The sequence below is a fragment of the Phocoena phocoena genome, chromosome 14 (genome assembly GCF_963924675.1).
Source record: "Phocoena phocoena chromosome 14, mPhoPho1.1, whole genome shotgun sequence".
NCBI classification, from domain to species: Eukaryota; Metazoa; Chordata; class Mammalia; order Artiodactyla; family Phocoenidae; genus Phocoena; species Phocoena phocoena.
Genome location: NC_089232.1, coordinates 11,460,946 through 11,484,097, shown reverse-complemented (window position 1 = coordinate 11,484,097; position 23,152 = coordinate 11,460,946). Strand labels below are relative to the sequence as shown.

The window sequence follows — 23,152 nt, the reverse complement described above, 5'->3', positions numbered from 1 at the left end:
GGGACTTCGCAGCAGAAGTAGGTACCACCGCTCTGCCCAAACAGTATAAAAATCTCACCAGAATCTGATCAGGTCTCTGGAGTTAGCTACCAGTTTATAAGAAATACAGAGACCAAAAACTTACAAACCCAGTCATAAGGTAAGTACCAGGCATATAATGTACAACGTGATGACTGTAAGGGATTTGAAAGGGAGTAAACGCTAAGAGTTCTCATCACAAAGGAAAAAAAAACATTTTTTTTGGTATCTGTAGGAGATGACGAATGTTAACTAAACTTCTTGTGGTAATCATTTCACAATATGTGGAAGTCAAGTAGTTATGCTGTACACCTTAAACTTACACAGTGCTGTATGTCATTATATCTCAGTAAAACTGGACACACAGACAAAAGAAATGCAGGTCATGTTAAATGACCCCACGGGGATGCAGTGCGCAAGATCAAGGTTCTGGGAAACAACCCATTTTCTTCAACAAATAAACCGCAAAGGAATGGGAGACGGGGAAGAGGAGTGGTCGTCTTCAAGACGACTATGGATTAAAAAGGTACAGGAGACACATCAACCAACTGCAATGTATGGAACTTATTTGGACCCTGGTTCAAACAAAGTGTTAAAAATGTGAGAGACAACTGGAGAAACGTTTACCCTGACTAGATATTTCAAGATATTAAGGGATTTGCTGTGTTGATAATTACTGGGCTATGAGTAGCTGAGAACCATTAAACTATTCTTTCTACTTTTGAATTTTTTCATAATGAAAAATGCTTTAAGATTGCTTGTCTTGATGAATGGATAAAGAAGATGTGGTACATATATATGCACACAATGGAATATTACTCAACCATGAAAACAAACGAAATAATGCCATTTGCAGCTACATGGATGGACCCAGAGATTATCACGCTAAGGGAAGTAAGTCAGACAGAGAAAGGCAAATACCGCACTGTGGCGGGGCGGTGGCAGGGATGGAATGAGAGGTTGGAATTAGCAGATGCAAACTATTACATATAGAAGGGATAAACTACATGGTCCTACTGTAGAGCACAGGGAACTATATTCAATGTCCTGTAATAAACCACAATGGAAAAGAAAAAAAGGTTGCTTGTCTCAGCATTGGTTATGATTATAGAAGCAACAGAGGAATAGTTAAGTATAGAATAGCCCTTATGAGGAAGTGCTTCATAATCATTAAAAGTTATGTTTAGAAAAAAAAAGTTATGTTTAGAAAGAAGAGTTAATGGAGATTAACTTGTGTTAATATCTACCCACAGAAGATGTTGAATATGTAAAATTTGCATATATCTGCTTAGATAAAAGTCTGGAAGGAAATTCGTAGTTTCTAAATATAATCCCCCATTCATTCATTCACTCACTCAAGCATTCGGTAAATCAGCCAGCCAGTCAGTTTCACAGTAACTAATTATCAAGTGGCTACTATATCAAAGGTCTTTCAATTGCTGTTTAAAGGTCTCTGAGGAAGGGCCTCATGATATGAAGGCAAGGGAACTGAAGCTGTGCTCTATTCTGACTCCAAGATAACCTTCCAGACACCAAATCCAGTGCACGACCCTGCTTTTCCGCAGTCTCCCTGTGGTTTACCTCTGCAGGCTCTTCCTGTCTCCTTTGTCCTCCTTTGTCTGGGTCCTGAGCTACTTCTTCTTTGTTTTTTTTTTAGAGGCAGGATCTGATATGAGTTTATTTATTTATTTATTTTTGGCTGCGTTGGGTCTTCGTTGCTGCACGCGGGCTTTCTCTAGTTGTGGCGAGCGGGGTCTACTCTTTGTTGCGGTGCGCAGGCTTCTCATTGTGGTGGCTTCTCTTGTTGCGGAGCATGGGTTCTAGGCACGTGGGCTTCAGTAGTTGTGGCACGTGGGCTCAGCAGTTGTGGCTTGCGGGCTCTAGAGCACGGGCTCCGTAGTTGTGGCGCACGGGCTTAGTTGCTCCGTGGCACGTGGGATCTTCCCGGACCAGGGCTCGAACCCGTGTCCCCTGCATTGGCAGGTGGATTCTTAACCACTGTGCCACCAGGGAGGTCCCCTGAGCTACTTCCTTTCTCTCTTCTCTGGGTGCTCTTACCACTGTCCATGGATTTAAACACCATCATTATGCTAACATTTCCCAACTGCGTCTCTCTGACCCTCCTTTGCCCTTGACACCAGACTTTACATCCAACTGTCCACCTGACTCTATTGGGAAAGGAAGTCTTTGGCCCCCTACTGGGCCTGGCACACTCCCTCAACATGAGATAAAGCATCCCCACGGCCTGTGCTGGGTTTACCACCTCGTGTGGCCATATCTCTCCGTGCTTCCTGCTCCACAAGTGCTCTTTTGTTCTGCTGAAGTTGTATGTCGGTGGCCCTCAGGCACGCCCTCAGCTCCAGCGTTTCAGCTTCCTTGGGGAAGTGGAGGGGCGGGGAGGAGGGTCCTTCCACTGCACGCAGGTGAGCTGCCCCGAGCAATTGCTGCTGAGAGAGACCCACCCGCCCTGGGGGACGGACGCCCACGGCTGGAGCTCATCTTGCTCTGTCTGCTCTGCACGAGGACAGCGTTACTCCAGCCAGGGCCCGACTGCTTTGTGTTTTCCTTGGCGATGCCAACCCCGAGATGCAGTGGGCAGAAAGTGCTTGAAGCCTCACTGGGACTGGGGACCAGGGCACGGTCCTGTGCCCGATGGTCTCTGCGGGTTGAATGTATGGATCTCTACTGGGATGTTGTACAGACATGTTAACGTGACCAAAATGGAATTCGGGTCAACGACCCACACACAGGTTGTTTTAAACAAACCTACTAATTTACATTCCCACCAAGAGAAAAAAGAATGAAATAACGCCAGTTGCAGCCACACGGATGGACCTAGAGATGATCACACAAAGTGAAGTAAGTCAGACAGAGAAAGACAAATATCACTTATATGTGGAATCTGAAAAGATAACACAAATCAACTCACAAAACAGAAACAGACTCACAGACATAGAAAACAAAATTATGATTACGAAAAGGGATACGGGAAGGAAAGGGATAAATGAGGAGTTTGGGATTAGCAGATAGTATATATAAAATAGATAAACAAGAAGGATTTACTGTGTAACACAGGGAACTATATTCAGTACCTTGCAATAACCTGTAACGGAAAAGAATCTGAAGTCGTACATCTGAAACTAACACAGTATTATAAATCAACTATAGTGAAATAAACACAACAACCAAAAACAAACCTGCATGTGTCGCTGGGTCTTCATTGTCTCATGCACCCTGTCTGGGAGCCTGGGAGCCTCACCTTCTTTTCCTGCTCACATCCCACGTGGGATAAGTTCCATCAGTTCTGTCTCCACGTTTACTTTCAGTCTCCCCTGCTGTATCTCTCCCCTGCACCTGCTAACAGCCACCTAAGTGGTTTCCCAGCGTCCATCTCTTCTAGCCGCCTCCAGCGCATGTCTACACAACAGCAACGTGCCCATCCAATCAGCACAGCCCTCTTCTTAAACCTGCTTATTGTGCTCAGATCTAAAACCCCACCGACAGCACGGCCCCTATGGCTACAAGAGCTGGCTTATGAGTCTCTCCACCTGGACTCACTCACTCTCAGCTCACACGCTGCTCCAGCGACAAGGTTCTATGTTTCATATTTTTGTTTCCTCAAACATGCCAAATTCTTCCCTTCGTCAGGGCCTTTGCATGTGTTACTCCCTCTTCCTGGAACGGCATCCTCCTCGTGCCGCCCGTTAGTCACCATCATCACATGGCTGGGTCCCGCTCATCCTTTCAGTTTCTGTCACTGCCTTCGAGCGACCCTCAACTGTCCCTCACCCCATGGGATTTATTCCCAGTCCCTTGTTAGATCCCTTCGAAGCACCGACCACAAATGTCGATTTGTTGACCTTTGTGTTTGGTGACCTGTCTTGCCTACACCTTGGAGCGCGAGCCCTGCAAGGTTGGGCAGTGTCTGTTAGATTCAGCATTGAATCCCTAACGATGCTTTGTGCACAGCTGGTACCCAGTGAAAACTGGTTGAATGAATGGATGAATGAAGGTTTAAAGAAAGGGAGGGTGGGGATGACGAATGAAAACAATTCTTTTTTCCCAGCATGGCGGTAAGGGACGAGGGTATTTATTTCTCTCGTGTTGTTTTTTGGTTACCCATGTTGTCAAAGGGACAAGGTCTGTGGCTATGATTTCCTCAATTCAGGAAGCTTCAAATCTTAAAAACCTGCTCTTCTGAGTAAGAAGGGAAAAAGGGAACTAATCCAGGAAGCTAAATGGCTGTTTTCCATCCTGGAGTTTTGGAGCCTACCTCTGCCCACTGCGTTTTTTTTTTTGTGGTACGCGGGCCTCTCACTGCTGTGGCCTCTCCCGTTGCGGAGCACAGGCTCCGGACGCGCAGGCTCAGCGGCCATGGCTCACGGGCCCAGCCGCTCCGCGGGATGTGGCATCCTCCCGGACCGGGGCACGAACCCACGTCCCCTGCATCAGCAGGCGGACTCCCAACCACTGCGCCACCAGGGAAGGCCCTACTTCTCCTTCTTGACAGGCTCGGGTGGCCCCGCTTTGAGGCTCCTGCTAGAGACAGCATCCATTAATCGAATAAATCCCTGCCCAGAACAGAACTGTCAGTCAGACACTGTCCACTCACTTGGAGACGGGTCATGTCCAACAGCTGGTTGGGCACCTTGGTCGTGACACATGAGTGTTTTTGTTTCATCACCACGCGACGGTGAACTCCATGCCCAGTTTACACTTAAACTGTAAGACGAGAAATATCCCTCTGAGATCTCGGTGTGGACTGGCCACCGCCTTGTTCCTGAGCCCGTGCTTCTCAGGGTTTTAGATAGTAGATGTGGCCCTCGTGGAAGTCCAGGGTGGGCTACAGCAAGCCGTCCTCGGGCACGGAGGTCAGGGAAGAAGGACCAGTGGGCGGAGAGGAGGCTGGGGGGAGAGGGCAGACCAAGAACCCACGGTGAATCTGGAATGAGCTGGGAAGTTCCATGTGAATGAGGAGCACCGTGTTGGACAATGGGAAAGACCAGTAGACTTGCTGGTCACGCTTGGCAGTGGTCCTCCAGGGAAGGTGACCTCCACATCTCAGGAGAGGGACTGCTCAGTGAGACTGGGTGCCCTAATGTTTGTCAGGGCTGGCTCGACCTTCCCAAAATGTCAGTGCAGGTGAAGGTATCTCACCTGGTCATGCCCTACTGTTGGCTTACACCTGGCAGCCCTTCTGATTGGTTAGGGCCCAAATACATCAGTGCTTCAAAACGTTCAATATCCTTTTTTGTTTCCGGCAGTGGCAAAAACCAATAAAGTGGTGTGTCTCAAAATCCGGTTAACGTCAGAATCGTAAGAAAAATGCAGATTTCCCAAGTCTCATCCAACTCGGTAGACCTGTTGAGGCCTCAGAGCCTGTGTTTTACAAGCTTTCTGGGTGACTCTGGAGCATCTGAAAGTTTGGGAACCACAGCACACAGGCCACAATGCAGTAGGGCTCTGTTTTCCATTAAGGGGGTCCTGCTGCAGGGAGGTGAGGTGCTAATACATAATTAACACGCGCGAGGTCAGCAGGGCAGCTGGCAGACACGCCCAGGATCCTCTGGGAAGGCATCCTAGTCAGGCTGGTAAGATGACACTGGGCTGCTTTGGGTCCCAACTCTGTCGAGCAACAACGTATTCCTTTGTTCCTGAGCCTCTGGTGTTTCTTCCTGATCTGCCTAAAGGTGCCTTTTTCAGCTGTCTTCTCCTTCAAACCCATCTTTCCATTTAAAGCACAGGATGCTCACTGGAAATGCGTGTCGCCACTGTGGGCCGAATATGGATAAGACCTGAGCAAGAAAGAAAACTTGCACTTGGGTAAAATGTGCTTGCCCACAGCACTGCCTGGGGAGCACGGGCTGGCGCCGCCCTTGTGGAGAGCAGCATGGCAGCGCCCGGTTCAAAGGAAGTGAGCGTGCGACCAACTGCCCCCCAACTCCAGCCCCGTGTGCAGGGCCCAGAGACAGAGAGGGGATCAGAAGCCCCCCAACTCCAGCCCCCTGTGCAGGGCCCAGAGACAGAGAGGGGATCAGAAGCCCCCCAACTCCAGCCCCGTGTGCAGGGCCCAGAGACAGAGAGGGGATCAGAAGACCTTGTCAGCACTGTTTGTGGTGGTGGTGGGGAGACGACCACCTGGGTGTCCATGACAGGAGTACCAACAGGTGAGACGCGCCCGCACCTCATGGAAGTTGGTGGGGCCATCAGAGGCACCCGGATGCTCGGAGGAAGAAACCAACTGGGGTCAGTAACTCAATCTGTGAGTTAAAAATACAGACACCCAAAGCAGTGACAATGAAATGCTGTTGTGGTCCCACCTCTGCTACCATAGTTTAGCACACATAAGGTGCTTTTCCCGGATGGAGATCTTTCAGGGTCAAGGGTAGATCCAGATACTGGCATTTCCCCCGGTGTGTTTGCAGGTCATGTGGCTTGACTTCCTGGCTGGATCCCAGATAAGTCTGAGAGCTGGTACCTGTGATCAACCTTTGAATCACTGTTCTTCCCAGGAGGGGGAAACAGAAGTCTAGGTCCACGAATGTGGTGCCTCTCATGTCAACCTACACTCGTCTTCAGAGATGGCCTCTTTTTTTTTTTTTTTTAACATTAAAAAAATATTTTATTTATTTATTTATTTGGCTGGCCCAGGTCTCAGTTGCGGCAGGCGGGCTCCTTGGTCGCGGCATGTGAACTCTTAGGTACGGCATGCATGTGGGATCTAGTTCCCTGACCGGGGGACAAACTCGGGCCCCCTGCCTTGGGAGCGTGGAGCCTTAACCACTGCACCACGAGGGAAGTCCCGAGATGGTCTGTTTTCTGGTGTTCCTTTATATTTTCAAGTTATTTATGCATTTGAAGTCCTCTCCACACTACTCTTGACAACGGACTTATTTATGTAATATGTGCATTTTCCCCGTCAACGCTTGGGCTAAAATCACAGACACTCTGCCCCGGCAGATGTCCCGTGAATCTTGTTCTGAAAACGAACAGGATATCCGTGCTATTTTGACCACACGCTTTTAAAAAACCAACAAATTAGGCGTGCCAAGAAAGTACTGTTTTCAAGCTTAGCACAGAGAAAAGAAGCCTTTTCATGCCTCCCTCTCATCCCAGTGGTCTCTCCTGGAGCCTGTCTACACCAAGTCCCAAAGCAGTCACAAAGGACACCTGAGAAATTTCCTCAACCCTACAGATCACCAAGAGGCTCGCCAGTAAACTACAGCCCCAGAACAAAGCAGCCCAAAGGAGGCACATTTCCCTGCAGTACCTCTTCTTGCCCCTCCCCTCACCCACAGAAGACTTCTTACCCCAACTCTGGGGTCAGAGTGTATGGTATGAATCAGTTCAACCTGTCCCCCAGCTGTGTGGCCTTGGGCAAGTTCCTTCACCTCTCTGTGCCTCAATTTCCCCATATGCAAAACAAGAAGACTCAATCGTTGGGAGGGTCTGGCAAGGGCTTATGTAGATAGATGCCAGCCCAAGCCAGGCTGTGGTCATCAGACAAGCTGGCTGCTGTTCTGCGGTTGAAGAATCAGGCAGAAGAGTGTCCCCCGGAATGACCCTTCCCATCTGGCAGGCCCCTGGGAAGGAAGGACGGTACCTCTACAGCGGGGCTGCTCTCCCGTCCAGGTGCCGTTGGGAAGACACACCACACTGCTGGGCCCAACCAGCCGGAAGCCAGTGTTACAGGTAAAATGGACTTCGTGATCCACTAAGTACTTGCTCCCAAACTTTCTGCCATCTGGAGGGGTGCTCAGAGCAGGGCAGGAAACTGTAAGGAAGAAAAGAAGGCCCACGGCCGTTTAGACATCACTCTGGATTACAAGGCCTCTCACCCTCAGTGCCCTGAGGCTGGGTGCCTGCTCCGGGCTGTGCACTGGGCCGCACATTTTACATACCACGTGTCACCGAACCCTCCAAGCACTCTTGGGCACGGGTAATACATGCCCGCTTGGTGACAGATGAGGAGACCGCCAGGGTCGTGGGCAGGGCCTGGCAGCCTGGGAGGGTGGGAGCTGGGACCCCCCCACCCCCGGCACAGGGCCCACCCTCTCGCTCTGCTCTCTCAGAGCCCCAGCCGTACCCGGGGTTTCCTTGGTTCTCCTGAACAGGCTGGGCTCAGCCCCACCTCCAGGCCTTGGCTTTTGCCCTTCTCTCTGCCTGGAATGTTCTTTCCCCAGAGCTGCCCATCTCTGGCTGCTTCTCACTCTCCACGTCTTGACCTGAATGCCCTCCACCTCCCAGAGTGTTCTCTAACCACCACGCTCTGCTAAAACCTCCCGTGAGCTCACTTTGCTTTCTTCTAGCACGTGTAACTGTTGGCGTTATCTCATTGACGCGTTTGTTTCCACATTTGTTGTCAGTTTCTCCCTCAGAACGCAGCTCCAGAGGGCAGGGACCTTGCCCAGCCTCCTGTCCCTGCTGTATCCCCGGCACCAGCCCAGTGTCTGGCACATAATGAGTGCCCAGTAAATAATTCTTGACCAAATGAATGAGTGAAAAATTGTTTACTGGGTTCCTACCATCTGCCAGGCACCATATCAGGAGTCTGACACTTAGTGAATGAAACAGATGAAACCCAGCTCTCGGGAAGCGCCCTTGTAGCAGGGGAGACACGTGATGAGCAAGAGCTACAAGCAAATAGCAAGGAGTGACGAGAGGTGACAAGTGTCATGTAGAAAATGAAGTAGGGAATAGTGCTGGGGATGCCAGAGGACGGCTCAGTTTGGGTATGGTGGCAGGGGAGGTCTCCCTGGGACAAAAAGTTGAATGAGGTGAAGGCATGACCACGCAGATATCTGCGGAGGACAGAGGGATCAAGCTGGTGCAAAGGCCCTGAGGTGGGTGTGTGCCTGGCAGGTCTGAGGAATGTCCAGGAGACCACTGTGGCTGCCGTGGAGAGGATGAGCTGGACAGTAGCTGGGGATGAAGCCAGAGAAGTGTCAGGGAGCGACACAGAGCAGTGTCACACATGGCACAGAAAAGGAAAGAAAAGGCCACGTAACCGGCTCTTGGCACGAGGTGGGGCCGCTGGAGGGTCTGAGGAGGGGCGGGAAGTGACCGACCTGTACGCGAACAGCATCACTCTGGCTGCAGATTGAGTGCAATGTCCAGTGCGAGAGAGGACAGAGAGGGAGGTAGAAGCCGGGGGCAGGATGAAGGTGGCTCAGCCCAGGGTGGGAGCAGGGAGCCAGGAGCGATGGCTTCAACCCTGGCTGTGCTGTGAAGGCAGAAGCAACCGGATTTCCTCAAGGACCACCGTGGGCTGGAGAGAGAGGGGAGACGCTCCCCGTTCTTCCTCCACCTGCAGCAGAGTGCCGTGCGTGGTCCACGCTTGTCTAAAAGGAGAGTGTCCCGAGTTGTGACAGGTTGGGTTTGGATTTAGCTGAGCTGGAAATTCAGAGCCACTTCTAACACGTTTTAAAGTAGGTTCCAAGTGTCATTTGTAAAAATATTTTCAGGGTTTTAGACAGATGAAAACGAAGCTATTGCTTCAGCTGTGCAGGTTGTAGTGCGTGATGGAGAATCGCTCAGCATCTCCCTCGAGGGGAGCATCTGCCCACACGTCACTCTGGGGGCACTGGGCAGCCACCTGCGGCTCTGCCCCAAATCCCACCTGTGTCCTGGGAGAAGGGCAGGAGCTGGCCCGTCCCCCGAGGGCTCTCAGTGCCCTTCGGTTACTGGGGAACACCTGACCATGCTGTGTCACCTTCCTTTATGAACCTCCAAGTGGGTACCCGTGTAATGACCTTGTGAGCAGGAAGCCAGGATGAACCCACAACCCAATGCTTGGGCGCTCCCAGCTCGCTGTCTCAGTCCCTGTAAATACGCGACTTTATATTTCTCTCTGAAAAATCTACTACTGCATTGTGCCGAAAAGGATTCAAAATGCTTTGGGGGAAAGGAGTAGGGTCTCTCTGGGGAAGAGAAATCTTTAAAACCCTCAAAAAAGAAAACCTACCTGCTGGAGCAACTCACAGGTAAATGGTACCAGACTGGATGGAGTCAGTATCTCCACACAGCTCCATAAATGTCAGTAGACTTAATGAATGGTTACATATTAATTAAAAATCAATTTGCAGGGACTTCCCTGGCGGTCCAGTGGTTAAGACTTCGCCTTCCAATGCAGGGCGTGTGGGTTTGATTCCTGGTCGGGGAGCTAAGATCCCACGTGCCTCGTGGCCAAAACAACCAAAACATAAAACAGAAGCAATATTGTAACAAATTCAATAAAGACTTTAAAAATGGTCCACATCAAAAAATCTTAAAAAAAAAATAGCAAGCACTTCCCAAATGGGAGCCAAAGGTTTCTGTCGGGTGGAAAGACGTGCCCCTTGGCTGGCTCATTTCATCATGATCGTGTCTTGGTGAGTCTACAGGCCACAGGGAAGCTGCCTATACCTTCCCGAAGGAGGATAACATGTAAGAATGAGCTTGGCAGTGCAGGTAGCTATGGTTAAATGACTGGTGATTTGGGAACATGATTGGAATGAGGGGCCGAGATAAGCCCTAAAGCTGATGGATTGTGATGTTCCTAGGAAAACAGGAGGGAGATACTTAGAACACAAGCCAGAAAGAGGAAGGCCAAGAATTTTCCAGGACTAGAAATTACTCTTCCTGACTGCCTGCAAATGCCCTTTTTTAAAAAAAGGAAAAGATAATTTTCCCACTATGTGCAGTTTGATCTGGAGCAAGCTTCTGCCTTCCCCCGTCACCTGTGTGGCACCCCCCTCCCCTGCAGGCAGTCCTGACAGCTGCCAGCCCCATGTCCAACACAAAAGAGAGACAGAACGCATGACAGCAACTCTTTAAAAAGAGAATTGGCCACTTTGAAAAATCTGGTGTGGTTCAGAGGAGAAAGACCTTGAACCGGGTGACAGGAGGATTAGCAATTTAACCATAGCTACCTTTCTGTATATACTCGTGGACAGGGACCTCTAACACGGACCGAGCAGTTGTAGAAATTATCTCCTGCAGCTTCTTCTTGGAAACTCCCAGAAACGGCAGGAGCTCCGATCCCATGAAAACCGAAAGGATCTGTGTGGGTGAACCTCTAGCAGAAAACAAAATCACCAGAGCTGGGACCCATTACTGCTAACTCACTTCTCTTGGCCTCAGTTTCCCCATCTGCGGGAGAAGGGAAGGATGCCCTGCCTGCCTCTCGGAGTCCGGCTGTGATGAGCCCCACCAAAGGCTGGGGCCTCTCAGCGCTTTGGAAAGTGTGAGGGGTTTGGCCGGCAGGTCTAGTTCTGCACCCCTGGAGCCAAGGAAAACAGGAGTCGACTCAGGGCTGTGGAGACTCTGGATCTGCTACCACAGTCTCTGAAAAGGTAGGAAATCCAACTCAGGAAACTTCAGCTCACACCACAAAGAAGGCCCTTGAGAAATGTGTCTTAAGTGAGTAAATGATGTCAGATATTCCATAGGTTCACGACTCAGAACAAACATCCAACCTTCCCCCTGACCCCCATCGATCAGCCTGAGGAGAGGCCGGAGGAAATCCAGCCCCCCACCCTCGGGCCTTGACAGCGTGGAAGCCTGTCACTGGGACAACCAGGAACAGGCCAGTGTCTGTCAGTGTCCTACCCCCCAGGGGAAGGGGTCTGGGGGGCCCCCAGTAACCTCACCAGACAAACGGGACTTGCCCTCAGCGGCCCCTCCATCCCACCCCACCGCACTAACGAGGGACTCATGGAGGAGGGAGGACTTGTTTTCATGCCTGGAAAACGGAAGCCAATGTTGGTTCATAGGCTGTACCCGTGGGTCACACGAGTGCAGGATGTTGATGGTGGGAAGGCCGTGTGTGTTCGGGAGGGTGTATGGGGGACCTCTCTGTGCTTTGCATTCAGTGTTGCCATGAACTGACAACAGCTCAAAAAAACAGTCTATTAAATTAAAAAAAAAAAAAGGAACTACCTAGGGTCCACCTGCATAGGGACAGGGAAGGGAGAGCAGCTGATGCTGTGAAAGTGGTGCGTTTCGACAATTCTCTGGAGACGCTATGCAGACGTGAGGGTTGCTGAGCCTGGAATGAAAAGGTCTAAGAGGAAATGGGTACCACTCAGGTGATGGGGGGAGACGGCTGACAGATGCCGTCTTCATACACTCCTACCGTCCAGCCCCAGACAGAAGGGGAGGCAGGGGAAGGCCCGCGACTCAATCCACTGCGAACCCTGACCAGGCAAGGGAGATCAGGGCGGGGAGAGGCCCCCGGGGCCCGGGGTGGTGACTTGGGGACCCACCTGGGGGCGTGTCCGGGCCCGCTCTGCTCACAGAGCTCTGTAGCGCCACCAGCCGGCTCTTCATGTGACGGACGCCCTCGGCGAAGCGCGTCTCCTGGCCCTTGAGCAGCTGCTGCAGCTGGCGGATGGCCGAGAGGAGCTGCTGTTTGCTGAGACAGTTCTGGGGAGAGAAAAAAATCACCACCACCAGCAGTATGGGGGCTGGTTCAGTCCCATCCTCCTCCCGTGGGCTTCCAGAAGTCACCCAACCCTTGGGCCCAAATACCCTGGAGGGTCACTGAGCACAAGGTAAAAGTGGCCCCAGCAGGCGTCCCGACATCTGTCGGGTTAGGTCACCAAAAGGCGGCCTCAAGTGCACGTTAAGGGAGGCCCAGTTCACCCCTCAGCGAAAACAAAAGTCCCGTTTTCAGAGCGCAGGGCAGAAGCGATGAGTCTAAGTGATTGGGTGGTGGAACAGTTACCTGAATGCAAATGTGCCTTGTATCAGCGGTCGTACCCCAAAGAACCCCCAGCGCCCCCCCCCCCCCAATTCTTCACTCTAAGTTAATGCTCTGAAATCTGGGCCTCAGGGAACCTTTGCTTTCTTTCTCCCTTGAATTTTTTTTTTTTTCTCCCTTGGGTATTTTTAACAGCAGATGGATGATAAAACATATTAAAACAGGCAAAACAGGGGTCCCCAATGGTTCTTTTTTTTATATATATACATTTATTTATTTATTATTTCATTTTTGGCTGCGTTGGGTCTTCGTTGCTGCACGGGCTTTCTCTAGTTGTGGCGAGTGGGGGCTCCTCTTCGTTGCGGTGTGCAGGCTTCTCATTATGGTGGCTTCTCTTGTTGTGGAGCACGGGCTCTAGGTGCGTGGGCTTCAGCAGTTGTGGCACACAGGCTCAGCAGTTATGGCTTGCGGGCTCTAGAGCGCAAGCTCAGTAGTTGTAGCGCAGGGGCTTAGTTGCTCCCCGACATGTGGGATCTTCCCGGACCAGGGCTCGAACCCGTGTCCCCTGCACTGGCAGGCGGATTCTTAACCATTGCGCCACCAGGAAAGCCCCCCAGCGGTTCTTATACTTTCAAAAATCTAACAGGGCAAATAAGAAAAAACTCAATAGAGTTAAAGAAGCATTCACTGGCAGTCAACACCGAGTTCTGACAATTTTTAAAAACCTTAAAAAATAGAAAAAGGAGGCTTGTGTTTATTCTGATAAAGACTAACTTAAAGCAATACCCAGCATCATGCTTAGTGATAAAAATCTGAAGGTTTCTGATCCTAATTGCCTTTAAGAGCCAGGAAGTGAACAGGAGGAAAGGCGAGGTGAATACAGTGGGCAGTTATAGGACCATGGCCGTGGCTCACATGGGCGTTGTGTGTTACCTCAGCATAGCCTGTTCCAACCTGACTCATATGACCTGCACGGAACAAAGGAGAGCAGAATGATGGCTTTCTCTAGGGATAGGCTTGTGGATCACTTTTTATTTTATTTTTTATACTTATGTTTTTCTACAACGATTATTAGTTTTATAATTAGAAAAAAATGTCTAAAAGTCAGCAGGCGGCAGGCAGGCATGTGGCCTCTGCAGCGTGGGTGGCTTCCAGCTTCGCCAATGGAGCGCTGCCACCGCGGTGGAAACAGCTGCAGCCTCTCTCCCAGGGAGGCTGCCAGGCCGCTGCACCTTGGAGATTTCACCAAACAGATGACTCACTGGCCTGGTTCAATGGATGCTTTTGACAAAGCTGAATCCCCAGTTGCCCCTGGAGCTCGTTAATCCATGGGGGCTCCTTGGCCTCCACCCTAAGCAGGGCCTGACTGCGCCTGGCCCCGAACGCCATTTCTGGGAAGTTCTGTTTGTTTTCCTTCTCCTTCCCTTGTTGTGGCCCTTCCCACACAGGTTCTGGGCACCTGGGTAGTGACCTCCTGCAGTCCGCTACCTGCCCAGCACAGCCATCCACCCAGTCCTGATTTCCCACACCGATCTCCCTTCCCTTTATTTATTTAATTCTTTTTTAAAGATTCTTTCTTTTTTTTTTTGATGTAGACTATTTTTCAAGTCTTCATTGAATTTGTTACAATATTGCTTCTGTTTTATGTTTTGGTTTTTTGGCCACGAGGCATGTGGGATCTTACCTCCCTGACCAGGAATTGAATCCGCACCCCTGCATTGGAAGGTGAAGTCTTAACCACTGGACCGCCAGGGAAGTGCCCTCCCTTCCCTTAAAAAAAAAAAAAAAAAAAAAAAAAAGAGCCGCTTTCAGAGATGGCTTCGTGGCTCATGTGTGATTCACATTTCTGAAGTTCCTCACAGTTTACAAAGCTACTTCCTACTTCTAAGAGGACTACTGGCTTGCAGCAACCCTGCGTGAAGAAGGCCTGGGACTGTCTCTATTTCACAGTCAAGATACAGAGGCTGAGAGTCGGGTGACTTGTCCCAAAGCATGTGGCTCATGAGCGGTAGAGCCAGGCTGGGGGCCTGCTGACTACCGCCCCAGTGCCCCCGCCAAGCAGTCCTTGCCCCAGTGGCTGCCTTATGCCCTAGTGCATTTCACAAACGCCCCTGTGTGGTGAATGGTCTTATTGATTAATCTGCACTAGGGACTGATAACTCTATGACCCAAGCAAAATATCCCACAGGAGCGGGTTTCTAACTCCCGCCCAGACCTCAAGTCGGGGAGCAAGGGCAGTGGGGACAGGAAGTGGGGCGGGGTGGAGGAGACAATCTCACACACTGAACCAGGCCAGCAGTTGCCTCCAGGGTGTGACAGCTGGGAGATGGCTGTTCCAGGGGACAGGGAAGGGCTAAGTTTTGAAGTAGGGGACAAGAGATCAATGCCAAGGCCTCTGCTGGGAACCTGGGGTTGGGGACACGGGGCTCCAGTCAGCACAGAAAGAAGGGCAGCGGGAGTGGAGCGAATGGGGCCTCTGGGCAGTCAAGTGAGTCGAACCCCAGTGCTCCTGGGTCTGGGCAAACTGTCTTCTGCGTGTGGTGGCACTGCCCCCGAGCCCTCCTTACCCCTGCACCATGGATGGCAGGCACCAGTGGCTTTTCCTCAAGGTGCTCGTTACAGATGAGATGTGCTCATCTCTCCAATCACAGTGGAAAAACCTTCCAGACCAAGCACATAAGGCCACATCCAGGCCGGGAAGGAGGGGGAAGGGTGGTGGGCGGACTTGCTGAGGGAAAGTCAGGAAATCTCCATCCTTGCCTCTGACCTCACTGCAGTGATTCTAACAGAACAAAGAGTTAGAAAATCCTTGTGAGCCCAGAAATAAACCCATGCATATATGGTCAATTAATTTATGACCAAGGAGCCAAGAATATACAGTGGCAAAAGGACAGTCTCTCCAATAAATGGTGCTGGGAAAAAGTGGACAGTAACAGGCAAAAGAATGAAACTAGACCTCTCTCTTAACATGATACAAAAATCCACTCAAATTAGATGGAAGACTTGAACATAAGACCTGAAACCATAAAAGTCCTAGAAGAAAACATAGGCAGTAAGATCTCTGACTTCAGTCTTGGCAATGATTTTTTGGATTTGAGACCAAAAGCAAAGGCAACAAAAGAGAAAATAAACAAGTGAAACTAAATCAAACTGAAAAGCTTCTATATAGCGAAGGAAACCATCAGCAAAATGAAAAGGCAGCCTACAGAATGGGAGAAAATACTTGCAAGGCATCTGCAAAATATCTGATAAGGGGTTAATATCTAAAAATATACAAAGAACTCATACAACTCTATAACAAAAAATAAGAAACAAACAAACAAACAAAAATCTGATTTAAAAATGGGCAGAGGGGCTTCCCTGGTGGCACAGTGGTTGAGAGTCCGCCTGCCGGTGCAGGGGACACGGGTTCGTGCCCCGGTCCGGGAAGATCCCACATGCCGCGGAGCGGCTGGGCCCGTGAGCCATGGCCGCTGAGCCTGCGCGTCCGGAGCCTGTGCTCCACCACGGGAGAGGCCACAACAGAGAGAGGCCCGCGTATCGCAAAAAAAAAAAAAAAAATGGGCAGAGGATCTGAATAGACATTTTTCGAAAGAAGATATTCCAAAGATGGCCAACAGGTACATGAAAAGATGCTCAACATCACTAATCATCAGAGAAATGCAAATCAAAACAATAGGTATCATCTCACACCTGTTAGAATGGCTATTATAGAAAAGACAAGAAATAACAAGTGTTGGTGAAGATGTGGAGAAAAGGGAACCCTCGTGCACTGTTGGTAGGAATGTAAATTGGTGCAGACACTATGGAAAACAGATTGGAGTTTACTCAAAAAATTAAAAATAGAACTACCATATGGTCTAGCAATTCCAAAGGAAACAAAATCATATCTTGAAAAGATATATGCACCCCCATGCTCATTGCAGCGTTATTTTCAATAGCTAAGACATGGAAACCACCTAAACGTCCACTGATGGATGAATGCAAAAAGAAAATGTAGGAAAAGCCATAAAAAAGAATTAAATCCTGCCATTCGTGACAACAGGATGGACCTTGAGGACATCATGCTAAGTGAAATAAGTCAGACAGAGAAAGATGAGTACTGTATGATCTCAGTTATATATGGAATCTAAAAAAAAACCCAACACATAGATACAGAGAACAGATTGGTGGTTGCCAGAGGCAGGGGGGGGGCGGTTAGAGAAGTGGGTGAAGGGTGTCAAAAGGTCAAAACTTTTGGTTAGGGGCTTCCCTGGTGGTGCAGTGGTTAAGAATCCGCCAGTGCAGGGGACATGGGTTCGAGCCCTGGTCCGGGAAGATCCCACATGCCACGGAGCAGCTAAGCCCTTGTGCCACAACTACTGAACCTGCGCTCTACAGCCAGCGAGCCACAACTACTGAGCCCGCATACCACAACTACTGAAGCCCATGCTCCTAGAGCCCGTGCTCCACAACAAAGAGAAGCCACCACAATGAGAAGCCCACGCACTGCAATGAAGAGTAGCTCCCGCTCGCCACAACTAGAGAAAGCCCATGCACAGCAATGGAGACCCAACACAGCCAAAAATAAATAAATAAAATAAATAAATTTATTAAAAAAACAAAAAACTTTTGGTTATAGGATAAATAAGTCTGAGCATGTAATGTACAGCATGGCGACTATAGTTAACAACAACATATTGCATATGTAAGAGCTGCTAAGAGAGATTTTTTTTTTTTTTTTTTTGCGGTACGCGGGCCTCTCACTGTTGTGGCCTCTCCCGTTGCGGAGCACAGGCTCCGGACGCGCAGGCTCAGCGGCCACGGCTCATGGGCCCAGCCGCTCCGCGGCATGTGGGATCTTCCCGGACCGGGGCACGAACCCGTGTCCCCTGTATCGGCAGGTGGACTCTCAACCACTGCGCCACCAGGGAAGCCCAAGAGAGTAGATTTTAGAAGTTCTCATCACGAGAAAAAAATTGCAACTGTGTGAGGTGATGGATGTTAACTAGACTTACTGTGGTGGTCATTTCACAGTATATACATAGAGCAAATCACTATGTTGTATACCTTGGATTAATACAAGGCTATTACACATTTATATTATGTTATACAATTATATCTCAATAAAACTCAGTGGGGGGGAGACATAAAGTTTGCAAGGAAAAAAAAAAAAGGAAGATCCTTGTCTTCCTGGCAAGCCAGCATGGCAGGGGCAGAGCCAGGGTGCCAGGGCAGTGAAAAGAATGCCTCTCGACATGAGGTTTGATGGGTCTGTGCAGCAGCTGCTACTAACAGGGCAGCCCCTTGATCCCAAAGTGCTGGAAATGGAGTCCACAGGAGCCATGCTCAGAATCCATCACCTGCAGTGGACCTCAGCTTATGCCTCAGAGGCATAACTGAGTTTATCTGCAGAGATGGATGACAGGCTAGAAAGCTTCACACCAAGTCAAATGCTCAAGAGGTCTTGCACCTTGGGGACATTAGGGGGCATCATGGGGACAAATCACGTCATAGGAGGGGGACTGAGAACCTAAGTGTTTCCCCTTTTCAAACTGAGAAAGCTTTATCGTTTTGCTTGATCATAAAAATAAAGCATGCTTCCTGCAAAACCATCAAAACGCAGAAAAACACATCAGAACAAAGGACAAGTCCCATGACCAAAGACAACCACTGTTCATTTTTCGTGAGGTTTTAACTTTTGGATTAGATACACATGCACACACACACACAAGCATCACCTTGCAGGTGCTGCACCAAGGGACGCAGGTCCTACATTAGCTCTTTACTCTCCACTCTGGGTTGTGGCATCATTTCCATGTCAACGAGCAGAGCAAGAGTTGGACCCTGAGCCTCAATTTCACTTCTGTTCCTCTGTGTTCTTTTCTGTCCAAGAAGGGGGTCTCCTTGCCCCCCTCCATTCGTCTGCCTACTTCCCCTCCCACACCCACCACCTGTTCTGGGCCAAGAGAAGCCACACATGGGAATGGATCATTTCCTTCTTTATAAACATAGCTCGTCAACGAGGTCGGCCCAAGGGGGCATTGAGGGGCTGCCAGGGTCTCAGAGGCTGGGGGACAGGAAACAGGCTGGACCCTCAGGTGTCACCCATCTGAATTTCAGCCTGGCCCTGCCACAGTGAAAGCTGGATTCCCATCTCAGGGTCCCAGACCCCAACTGTAAAAAGCAACCGCCCACTTGGGCAGGAAAGCTCACAAAGGCTGTGACTGGGCAAAGGTCAGGGCAAAGGTCAAATCCATGCAGGGGGGTGGGGGAGGGAGGTGGGGGGAAGGGCTGGGAAGAGGAAGGCTCCATACCAGGGGGAAGGAAGGCGTATCTCAGAGGAAGCTGCCAAACCAGGGCCCCCACCTGCCAAGGTCTCTTCCAGGACTCTTTTTAAAATTAATTAATTAATTAATTTTTGGCTGCATTGGGTCTTCGTTGCTGCGCACGGGCTTTCTCTAGTTGCGGCGAGCAGGGGCTACTCTTCGTTGCGGTGCGCGGGCTTCTCGTCGCGGTGGCTTCTCTTGTTGTGGAGCATGGGCTCTAGGCGTGTGGGCTTCAGTATTTGTGGCACATGGGCTTCAGCAGTTGTGGCACGCGGACTCAGTAGTTGTGGCACATGGGCTCAGTAGTTGTGGCGCACGGGCTCAGTAATTGTGGCGCACGGGCTTAGCTGCTCCGCGGCACTTGGGATCCTCCCGGACCAGGGCTCGAACCCGTGTCCCCTGCATTCGCAGGCAGATTCTTAACCACTGTGCCCCCATGGAAGTCCCTTCCAGGACTCTCATTTTTAATATTTTTCTCAAAGAAGAGACCCTCACATGGTCTAAGTTTGCATCCTTTCAATACCTGGCTCCAAACCTGGGTTACGCCATTGACAATAGATAATGAAAATTCGTTTCCATTTCTTAGAGTTAATAATGTATTTGTAATGGAATCAAGAAAAGACATGGAGTGAAACTCTTCCATCCTTGAGTGGGAAAAAGATCAAGATTTACCGCTTCTGGTATCAAACTCTTCCACAGAGGGCTGTTTGCTCCCCTGAACTCAACACCAAGGGCAGTGTTTGCAGAGACGAGCAGAAGCAGAGACAGAAGTAGCAACAGCAGTCACCCCAGCTGGATGAGGTCAGGCTCCTGGGAGCAAGGAGGTCACAGAACTACCCTCCAGCCACCCCACCACTCCTCCAGGGAAAGTCTTGTCCATCTTCTCTCCAACCCACCCTCCCACATGGATCTAATGGAGACGCCTCAGGGCTGACAACGCCCCTCTTCCTGGGAGGCTCACCAGCTCCCGAGACCCCACCTGCTGGCCCAGGGGTGGACACAGACAAAGATGATGTGTGTCCCCCAGCTCACCCCATGCCCGTGCCAGAACTCGGTAGGCGGACCTTCCCACCCCATCCAGGCTTCCTTGCCATCTGGGCTCAGTTTACAAGTGAAGCCCAGCTCTCAAAGCCCTGAAGGGCCCAGGCATGGCGGGGGGGCACAAGGACGGGGGGTCCTTGAGGCTCCATTCTCATGTGACCTGGCTCGACGGTCATCCTGACAGCGACAGTCTTGGCACAGTGGCTCTTTCTGAGAGCCACCTCAAGGATGATAGAGCCCCAGACCCCTCCAGGCAGCCACGGATGACCCCTTGGACCTCGGAAGGGCCATCTCACGCTGGTTTCTTCTAAGCCACAGCTATGTGTCATGTCAGCATGTTGTTAATGGGAACACAGATGTTCTGATGCCTTTAGATCTATGAAAGGACGGAGCACACTTGCCAAGTGTGTGCCTGCTAGCCAAGGCTCGAGGCTCTCTGCGTCTGAGTCATGTAGAATTTGCACGTGATTTTCTTTCTCCGAAAGTTTTTTTGTTTTGTTCTGTTTTGTTTTTTTAATTTTAGGCCAAATCAGAAGCGGGTTATAACTCCTCAACTTCTCTCATTCCAGTGACCTTGACCCAGCACCCACACAGAAGAGTAAAGGAAGGACACTTCTGGGGGAAGTGAAGGAATTTTACTTGGGGAGGTGCCCAAGGCCCTTGTCTTAGGGTTCTCCAGAGAAACAGAACCAAGAAGAACCAATTGTATCTGTACACACCCTGGAGAGAGAGAGAGAGAGAGAGAGAGAAGGAGAGAGATTTATTTTAAGGAATTGGCTCATGCAAAGTGTGGGCTGGAGACCCAGGGAAGAGTTGGTATTGTAGCTCCAAAGGCCGTCTGGAGGCATAAAGCCCTCCTTCTCTGGGGACCTCAGTCTTTGGGATGAAGCCCACCCACATTATGGATAGCAACCTGCTTTACCCAAAGTCTACCATTTAATGCTAATCAAGTCTAAAAAAATACCTTCACAGAGACTTCCCTGACAATCCAGTGGTTAAGACTCCATGCTTCCACTGCAGGGGTCACAGGTTCAATCCCTGGTCAGGGAACTAAGATCCTGCATGCCGCACCGTGTGGCCAAAAAAAAAAAAAAAAAACCTTCACAGCAACATCGAGACTCGTGTTTCACTAAATATCTGGTCTAGCCAAGTGGACGAATAAAATTAGCTATCACAACCTTCCAGCAGAGTCTCCCTTTGTGTACTCAGGGCATTTTGGTTTCTTACAATGCCGGCTGCCCAAAATTCTATATCTTCGCCCCAACTCAATTCTTGTCTACTTTTTGAAACGGCCACGGGAACAATGACAACAGTGGAAGCCAAGAGGCAGCACTGCCACCACACTGCACACAAGCGAACTCGTTAGATGTTCACGACAGCCCCGGGATATGGGCACCATTATTACACCCACTTTCCAGGCAAGGAAGCCAACTAGTCACTTGGCCACGGTGACGCATCCAGGATTGAAATCCCAGCAGGCCTCCTCCAGACCCTGATGTGAAACTTCAGAGAGGGGTCCATGGGGACCCCCCAGGAGCCCTCCTCTGTCCATCTCCCGACTCCTCTCCTCTTCTAGCACCCCCTTGACAGGTAGCTCTGGTCACCTCTCTCCTGGCCCCTTTGCATGCCTGAGGGCGGAGAACAAGTTATAGACAATTTGGAATCCTCATCACTGAGGACAGGACCTGAGTACACACGAGATGCTCATTTGAGTGAACCAACAAAACAGATGAATGAGGAGTGAAGGAAGATGTAAGTGTGAGCCCAGGGCAGTCTTCCTCATCTTACTCCCCAGATCCACCATATTCTTTCACCTGCTTGCTGCCCAGCCAAGCTTCCAGTGGCCACATTCACCTGCAGGCTTGGTTGTGCCTTTAACACTACCACTTTATGTCCAGAAAATATCTCCCCTAACGCCCAGCCCAGTGGGGAGCTCCGTGCACACACACACACATTCACACACACACATACACAATACACATATACACACACATACCACATACACACAATACACATATACATACCACATACACATATACACACACATACCACATACACACAATACACACATACATACCACATACACATATACACATACACACATACACACACACATATAAAACCAGCCACAATCCCTTGTGGAGCCCCCTGGTACTGGGCCTTCCCCTCACCTCTCTCCATAACTTGAGGACCTCCTGGCTGCAGAAATGGGGCATGTTTTGCTTACTTCCTTTTGGGAATTGACCCAATATAAGTAGAGAAGGAGAGAGGAAGTTGAGAAAATAAAGAGGAAAAGAAGAGGAAAAAGAAACTTGGTATACTGCATCTTCTCCTCACTCATTTTTTGTTTGATTTTTCTTCTCTTTTATATTACATTTTTTATTGTGGTATAATTGACATACAACATTCTGTTAGTTTCACATGTACAACAGAATGGTTCCATAATTCATTCACTTATTCATTATTCCACAAATGACGTAAGAAACGGAGCCATCATTATCTCATTTAGTCCTCCTTGCAGCCCCCCTAGGCAGGCATGGTTATCCCCATTTCACAGCTAGAGAAACTGAGGCTCAGGGCATCTAGTTGGTCAATGGCAAGGCTACCTTACCACTCACACTGTGACTGACCAGTCCACCCACTGGGAAAGTACATTCGTCTTCTCTCTTCAGCCCGAGGGAACCAGGACGAGGGGCTCAGAGGCCCCAGTTTGCTAGCCGACCCTCTCAGTCCCCCCACTGTCCCCCCCAACACACACGCACGGACCCTTCAGGGAACGTCAGCCCACATGTGTGCACGTTCACACATGATCCAAGATTTCTGCGACTTGTGAAAGTGGACATCTGGATCTGACCGGGTCTCCTGGGGCTGACGCCAAGGAGGCAGAGGGCGCTGAGGGGCCCGGTCCTGGTGGGCAGCGTGGGCAGAATGAAGGGGACTAATGAGGTGAGTGCGGTGGGCGTGGCCATGCGTGAGAGGCTTGGAGTGCTTACTCTTAAAGTAACGCACCTGGATGGTTGTGAAGGCTGAATGACACACGTGGTGCGCTTTCAGATCTTCCTACCTCCGCTAGCGAAAAATCCCAAGCGTTTCTCCATGAGCA

At 50.1% G+C, this 23,152-nt stretch overlaps 1 protein-coding gene across 2 annotated transcripts in view; it reads right to left on the bottom strand.

The window, feature by feature from the left end:
- Nucleotides 1–23,152, bottom strand: part of FBLN7 (fibulin 7) — a 44,853-nt gene that overhangs the window by 10,646 nt on the left and 11,055 nt on the right. For both annotated transcript variants that reach the window (XM_065891489.1, XM_065891490.1), the window contains exons 2-3: nt 12,264–12,423; nt 7,622–7,792 (exon numbers count right to left, since the gene is read on the bottom strand). In XM_065891489.1, coding sequence (XP_065747561.1) covers nt 7,622–7,792; nt 12,264–12,423 — 331 coding nt within the window. The remainder of the gene's footprint in view (nt 1–7,621; nt 7,793–12,263; nt 12,424–23,152) is intronic.